This window comes from Orycteropus afer, unplaced genomic scaffold, assembly GCF_000298275.1.
Source record: "Orycteropus afer afer isolate SDZICR_OR568_19922 unplaced genomic scaffold, OryAfe1.0 scaffold00054, whole genome shotgun sequence".
NCBI classification, from domain to species: Eukaryota; Metazoa; Chordata; class Mammalia; order Tubulidentata; family Orycteropodidae; genus Orycteropus; species Orycteropus afer.
In genome coordinates, this window is record NW_006921641.1 from 9,471,247 (window position 1) to 9,479,458 (window position 8,212).

Here is an 8,212-nt window from a genome sequence, read left to right on the forward strand (position 1 = left end):
AACCCTAAATAATGTAGAATCTGCAAAACACCGCATAACGTGGATGAACTTGGAGGATATTATGCTGAGTGAAATAAGTCAATCACAAAAGGACAAAACTGTATTAGTCCGTTATTGTAATAGTCAAGGAAACGCTTATCTATGGAAGGTCATTTTCTTTGTTGGTTACCAGGGATGGGATGGGAGTGGAGGGAATACTGTTAGATAGATAGAGATAAGTTTTGATTTGGGTGAAGAAAAAGGCAATGTACCAAATGTGAGTGATCAATATAGTGTCATTGAGGAAGAGAAAGACATAGAGAGGTACGTGGGAAGTACAGACAACAAAGATGAACCCTTTTGCACATATAGTACAGCATGCTCAGTGAAGGTAAACACGGGTATATGGGTGGATAGATGGTTGGACAGGCTGAAATATTAGGTATCTATATGAAGTGGAGAGTGAGCCCAAGAACATGTACAGGGTTGGTAGACAGTGATCCAATAACTTTATGTGTATGATCTGAATTCCCAGGTGTATAATGGGGCTGACAAGGGGCAAGGTTGTAGTCACTGCTTGGTCACAGCCAGCTACCCAGAGGGACTGAGTAGTTGAACCTATGGGCTCGGGACCATGGTCGCAGAGGACATCAAGCTCAATTGGCATAACATACTACACAAATCATTGTTCCACCTTCTACTGTGGCGAGTAGCGACTAAGATCTTAAAAGCTTGCAAGCTGCCATCTAGATGCAATGATGGGTCTCTCCCTGTCCAGAGCCAAGAAGAATGAAGAAAACCAAAAATTCATGGAAACAATCAGTCCTAGTGACTGGTACACCAACTGATCTGCAGCCTATATGACTATGACACCAGAAGAAATAGACAGTGCTCGGCTACTACCGTCAACCACTTGGAAGAGGATCTTTGTAGGAGATCCTGGATAGACAGGGGGAACAATGTGGAAAAAAACTAAAAATCATTTGAAAAAAAAAAGCAGGGAACAGGTTTGCTGGCCCGATGGAGACTGGTGGAACCACTGAGACAATGGCCCCTAGCTGCCCTTCAGGTCTGGAATTGAACACACACCTGTGGCTTCCAGCCAAGCAGTAGACAGGCATACTAGTTGAGCATTTACCTGAGGTAGATACACTTCTTGGAGAGAATAAGCAAGAGAGAAAGAAGGGTTGCTCAGGCACAGGGAGACAGTTCAAGGGGCAGGAGTGCATGGAGGGATGGACACAGGGAAGCAGTACCTATCGGGAGGAAGTGGGAGAGGAGATGTTGCATTGTGTTAAATTGTGGTCAATGTCATGAGACAAAGTGTATGTGATCTGCTGTATGGAAAGTGTATTTGCTCTGTAAATTTTCACCCAAATCACAATTTAAAAAAAAACAGCATAATGGAGAAAAGAATCAAAACCAATGTTTCTTTTCAAATATAAATAAAATTGATAAATCTCTTGCTGGACTAAGTAAGGAAAAAAGAGTAGTGGGAAGAAGACATAAGTTACATTATCAGGATGAAAGAGGTTCATCACTGCAAACTCCACATTAAAAGGAAATTAGGGGACTTCAAACAACTCCATTTCCAAAAATTCAACAACTTGGATGAAATGGACCAATTCCTTGAAAGCCACAAACTACCAACAACAGATACACAACCAAAACACATCTAACCTGAATAGTTCTATATCTATTTTTAAAACCAAATTTATAATTTAAAAATTTCACAATAAAAGAAACTCCAGGCCCAAATGATTTCACTGGCAAATTCTTTTAAACATTTAAAGAAGAAATAACATAAACTCAACACAATATCTTCAAGAAAACAGAAGAAGAAGGAACACTTCCCACATCTCTTTGAGATCAGCAAAATCAGACAAAGATAGTACAAGAAAACTGTAGAAGAATAAACCTCATAAAAACAGAAATAAAAGTTCTCAATAAAAATATTAGCAAGATATAAAAAAGATAATTAGCCATTGCTAAGTAAGGGTTATCCTAGGAATGCAAGGCTAATTCAATATTTAAATATCAATGTAATCTATTATATTAAGCCACTAAATATGAAAAACCACATGAACATCTCTAAACGTAGAAAAATCATTTGATAAAATTAAACTTTCATTCAAGGATGAAATAAAACTATTCACAGATAGTATGAAAATACCAAGGAATGTACAAGAGAGCTCTTAGAATTAATAAGTGGGTTTAGCAAGGTCACAGGACATAAGGTCAATATACAAAAAATCAGTCATATCTATATACTAGCAATCTACTTCCGTAGTGATACTGCCTCAGAAACCCAAGGAGGGGTCACTATGAGTCAGGTGCGACTCGACGGTACACAACAACAACAACAGCAATGAATAAACAATTAGAAACCAAATTTTTTAAAAATGTCCCTTACAATAACTCCCTTCCTCCCCGCCACCCCCAAATGCAGTACTTAGGTGTAAATCTAATAAAACATGTATAGGATCTATACAATGAAAACAATGATTGAAGAAATCAAAGACCCAAATTAATGGAAAAATACACTATATCAATGACGTGGAAGACTCAGTATCCTTAAGATGGAGAAAGTAAGGAAGTGCTTTTCAAAAGAGCAAGAGGGGTCATGTCAAAATAGTACAAGAGCCAACCTGAAAGAGTTCCCAAAGGTCAAATTGGGAACAAGTTGAGCAACAAAATAAATAATGTACTGAATTATAACCCAAAGAATAAAATAGTTATCCATGAGTACACAAGTCAATACTGATATAAATAATAACTGAATAAATAAATGGGGACTGAAAGGACAACACTTACAGAAGAATTTCAATTAGTAACTAGAACATCACCATTAGAACACCACATTAATAATCACCACAGGCAAGATCCACTGTTGAATGCTGAATTTAGCAGGCAAAAGCTCAAGCAGAAACAAAATAATGGCAAATCTAAAAATATGAGTAATGACAGAGGAAAACAATAACTTTATAATGGAGCATCCTGGCAGACAACATTTTAACCAAGTAGTCAGCATTATCATCACCTCTCTTACATATCAATACCATGGACTGCTGGGAAGGGCCTCTGTGGTATCTTTCCCAATAAAGGCAGTTCCCAGGTCATGAATCTCCAACTTAGGGACAACTCATACTTGCTCTTTAGGTTAGGTTAGGTTAGGTCCCATTGAGTTGGTGTGGGCTCATAGTGACCTCTAAGTATAACAGAATGAAGCACTTCAGGCTCCTGGCCCATCCTCACAAATTTTACTATGTTTGAGCCCACTGTTGCCTTTAACATTACGTAAATCCTCATTTTGAAACTTGGGCCAACCCCTACTTACAACAAACTCTTCATCATAATCACCTTCACTTGTTACACATGCAGTTTTAAATCACTGAAAAGGCTTCAAGCCTTTCCTTGCACTAAAACCCAAATCCAAACCCACGGCTATCTAGTCAATTCTGACTCACAGTGGTCCCTTTTTAGGACAGAAAACTGCCCCATTGGGTTTCTAAGGCTGTAAATATTTACGGAAGCAGACTGCCTTATCTTTCTCCCACGGAGCAGCTGGAAGGTTCAAACCACCAGGCAGTTGGTTAGCAGCCAAATACTTTAACAATTATCACACCAGTGCTCCTTCTTTTGCTGTAAAGTAAGGCTAAATAAGAACCATATACACCTGTTGCAACTTACCACAAATTCTGCTTAACGACTTACTTAAAGACACACTTAGGAACAGATCTCATTTATAACCCAGGGACTGCCTTAATGAATAAACCCAATCTAATAATGAATAAATATCAAATCAAGCCAAACTAACAGATTCTAGAAAATACCTGACAAGCAACCTTCAAAAGTGTCAAGGTCATGAAAAACAAAGACAGACTGAGGAACTGTTACAGATAAGAGGCAACTAAGGAGACATAATTAAATGTGAGATTTTGGATTGGATTCTGAAACAAAAAGACATTAGTGAGAAAAATGGTGGGATCTATATACATTCTGCAGTATTTACTCCAAGATCTATTTCTTAATTTTGGTCACTGTTCTAAGAGCTCTGGTGGCATAGTGCCTAAGGCATTTGACTGCTAACCAGGTTAGTGGTTCAAACCCACCAGCCACTCCCCATAAGGAAGATTGGGCAATCTACTTCCCTAGTGATACTGCCTCAGAATCCCAAGGAGGGGTCACTGTGAGTTGGAACCAACTCAATAGCAGTGAGTTTGGTTTTGGTTTGGTTGGTCATTGTTCTATGGTTATATAAAATGTGACAAAGGGCTACATAGGTAAAAGGTATACTGGAACTCTGTACTATTTTTACAACCCTTCTATAGGTCTAAAATTATCTCCAAATGAGAAGTTAAAAAAAAAAAAAAACCTACCATAAGCATTATGCATAATGTTGAAATGTTGAATAAAACAAACATGCCTGCTAGAAATCCTTCTATTCTCAGTGCACTGGAGATTCTAGCCAGTGCAGTATGGCAACAAAAAAGAATAAAATGTGTAAAAATTAGAAAGGAAGAAACAAACTTGTCATTATCATAGACATTATGAGTGTGTATGTAAAAAATCCCAAATTACATGCATAGCTAAAATTTGCTGGCTATAAAATCAGTATATGTTATTGTTTGTTAGGTGCCATTGAGTCATCTCTGACTCTTGGCAACCTTATGCACAACAGAATGAAACAATGCCTGGTCCTGTGCCAGCCTCACGATTCTTGCTATACCTGAGCCCATCGCTGCAGCCACTGTATCAATCCATCTCATTGAGGGCCTTTCCCTTTTTGCTGACCCTCCACTTTATCAAGCATATCCTTCTCCAGGGAATGGTCCCTTCTGACAACATGGCCAAAGTAGGTGAGACGAAGTCTGGCCATCCTCACTTCCAAGGAGCATTCCAGCTGCATTTCTTCCAGCATAGATTTGTTAGTCCTTTTAGCAGTTCATGGTACTCTCAGTATTCTTCACCAACACAACTAAAAAACATCAACTATTCTTCAATCTTTATTCATTGTCCAGCTCTCCCATGCATAAGAGGCAATTAAAAATACTATAGCTTGGGTTAGGCACAACTTAATCTTTAAGGAGACATCTTTGCTCTTCAGCAGTTGAAAGAGGTCTTTTGCAGCAGATTTTCCCAGTGCAATACGTCATCTGATGTCTTGACTACTGCTTCCATTGGTGTTGACTATAGAACCAAGTAATATGAAGTCCTTGACAACTTCAATCTTTTCTCCATTTATCATGACACTGCTTATTGGTCCAGTTGTGAGGATTTTTGTATATAAAAGTATATACAAAAGTATATAAAAGTCAATAAATAGAACCATCAACAATTAGAAAACAAAATTAAAATGGTAAAATCTTACTGAAATCTTTTTTAAAAAATCTAATTAGAGAGCTATTCCAAGCTCATAATTAAAAAACTGACTATTATAAGGATGTCAAAACCAAACCGACTGCCATCGAGTCAATTACAACTCATAGTGACCCACATAACGTTTCTAAGGCTGTAAATCCTTATGGAAGTAGAGTGCCTCATCTTCTTCCCATGGAGTAGCTGGTAGGATTAAATGCCAACCTTTTAGGTAGCAGCCAAATGCCTTACCCACTGTGCCACCAGAGTCCCTTATTAATTGATATTGCATTTGAAGCTTAAACCTATTTGGGGAGAACTGACATCTTTATGTCAGGTAAATTTTCATGGAGAAAAAGGATCTGAATATGGAGATAAAGAATAACTAGGTCCTCAAATGGCAGAAGTCAAATTACTGCAACTTGAGAAACACCATGAGACAAAGTGTGAAGGAAGGAGTAAGAATAATGTATGCTAAAGACAAGGAAAAGACAATAAACACAGTTCAACTGTGGAAGCCTCATAAGGCTACGTCCAATAGAGAAAGAGAAGCCAGTTTACAGAGGACTCAGAATTGTAATTTCAAGAGAAATTTCAAGAGAAGAATGTTCTTCTGATAAAAAGTCACTAAAGATCCTTGAATAGATAAGAGACATAAAGCTAGTTGCGTTTCACAAATTATTTATTGGCAGTATAAAATTCAGCTTTGAGGTTTAGATTATGGGGTGATAAAGGCATGGAGATAGTAGGAAAGTAAAAGAAGAGACAAATCTGGAATAGGAAATGAAAATCATAAACCATGACTGAGGTTTAAAAACCAGTAAGATGCAGGTTTTATTAAATTCCAGTTTCACAGTTAGCAGACCAAAAAAAAAAAAAAAAAGAAAGGAGCTCTTGGTGGTGCGGTGGCTAAGGCATTTTGGCTGCTAACCAAAAAAAAGGTTGGTGGTTTGTACCCAGCAACTGCCCCACAGAAGAAAGATGGGGCAGTCTGCTTCCATAAAGATTTAAAGCCTTGGAAACCCAAAAGGGGTCTGTGAGTCAGAATTGACTCAGTGGCAGTGAGAAAGCAACCTAAACATAGAAGCATCACAAATAAAATCAAAATGCTAAAGAAGATAGTTAACTTTCTGGCTTGACCTACCAGTATTTACTTTGGATGTTACATGGGTTACATCAATTTTCTGGGACCTGATGAGAGGTACAGCTTTTGTGGTAGAAGTGTGCACCATAGTCTTCCTTCGGTCTTTTACTTTACTTATCTTAGAAAGAGGTGCAAAAATACCTAAGGAAAAATGTAGACATTTGGTTAGGGTTAAGCAACTAAAAGCATTTCAAATAAAGAGGCAAGTACAATTTAGTAATAAAATATGTAACTTCTTTTTTAGTGACTCTGTGTCCTACAGTGAGTGACAAAAAAGAAAAAAAAAGGCATAGTACTTGCACTCAAAGTGTTTACAATCTAATTGTCAAGACACACACACACACAATACTTTAAGAACCACATCATGTTGTTGTTGTTGCTAGCTGGCACCAAGTTGGTTCTGACTAATAGTGACCCTATGTACAATAGAATGAAACATCTCAGTCCTGCACCATCCAAGGACTGTTCCCTCCTGAGAACATGTCCAACGACATGAGACAATGTCTCACCATCTTTGCTTCTAAGGAGCATTCTGGCCATACTTCTTTCAAGACATATTTCTTCATTCTTCTGGCAGTCTGTGGTATATTTAATATTCTTCACCAACACCATATTTCAAAGGCACTAATTCTTCTTTGGCCTTCCTTATTCACTGTCCAGGTTTTTCATGCATATAAAGCAAATGAAAATACCATGGTTTGGATCACATGCACCCTAGTCCTCAAAGTGACATCTTTGCTTTTTAACGTCAAAGACATCTTTTGCAGCAGACTTGCCTAATGCAGTATGTTCGATTTCTTGACTACTGCTTCCATGGACAAGAACCACATAAGGTATACATAATCAGGTGTTAAGTACAATTTTGGAAAAAGAGAAATGAGTAAGGGTAATAGTTCTCTACTACTATTTCTGGCTTAGCTATTGTCCAGTGTGTTGCATGGTATATACATCTGTCTCATTTTCCACTGTCTCTCTCCTTTAAATAGGGGTATGCTGTGCCTGACCTAACATAAGGCTAATCCTTACATTTGTGCACTGGATTCCATCCCACTAACATTTTAAGGATTTTCCTCCTATAATTATCCCCACTCTCTTCTGCAACATCAATTTCTCCCTCTCTCTTCTATTATCAGTGTGTAAAGATATAATGTAACATCTGCTATCTTTAAAAAGCCCTCCCTAAATTCACAATCCCCTAATTAACTACATAAGTAACCTGGAGGAAAGTTTTAGCTAAAAATGATAAAAGAGTAAAATTTGTTTATTTTAAATTATTTCTTATTAATTTAAATAGCATCTACCTTACCATATTTGGGGGCACATTTAAAGTACTGGACTTTTCCAACACTTCCATTGTTTTTTCCTTCTGGTTCATCCAATTCAATGCCAGCCCATTGCCCACTTGCAAATTCAGTTGTTCCACAAAATCTTAATGTTCCAACCTAAAGAAAATATAGTATCAGAATAACTTTTGAATATAATTAGTAATTCTAAGTATCCTATTTTTGCAAATTTACTTTGCCATGGAAGTTTTTAAGAATCTATCCTCGGAAGGAAGGTTGGGCAATCCTACTTCCGTAGTGATACTGCCTCGGAAACCCAAGGAGGGGTCGCTATGAGTCAGGGCTGACTTGATGGCACATAACAACAACAACAACAACAACATCCTCTAAAAGTATACATGAGAACTAGAAATATTACCAGGGACAAAAAGGGCCATTAAATAATAAT

The 8,212-nt window shown here is 37.6% G+C and overlaps 1 protein-coding gene across 1 annotated transcript in view; it reads right to left on the bottom strand.

Annotated features, from left to right (window-relative positions):
* Positions 1 to 8,212, bottom strand: part of CLIP4 (CAP-Gly domain containing linker protein family member 4) — a 90,509-nt gene that overhangs the window by 60,191 nt on the left and 22,106 nt on the right. Inside the window, exons 7-8 of the mRNA XM_007938815.2 lie at positions 7,788 to 7,923; positions 6,482 to 6,622 (exon numbers count right to left, since the gene is read on the bottom strand). Of these exons, the coding sequence (XP_007937006.1) occupies positions 6,482 to 6,622; positions 7,788 to 7,923 (277 nt within the window). The remainder of the gene's footprint in view (positions 1 to 6,481; positions 6,623 to 7,787; positions 7,924 to 8,212) is intronic.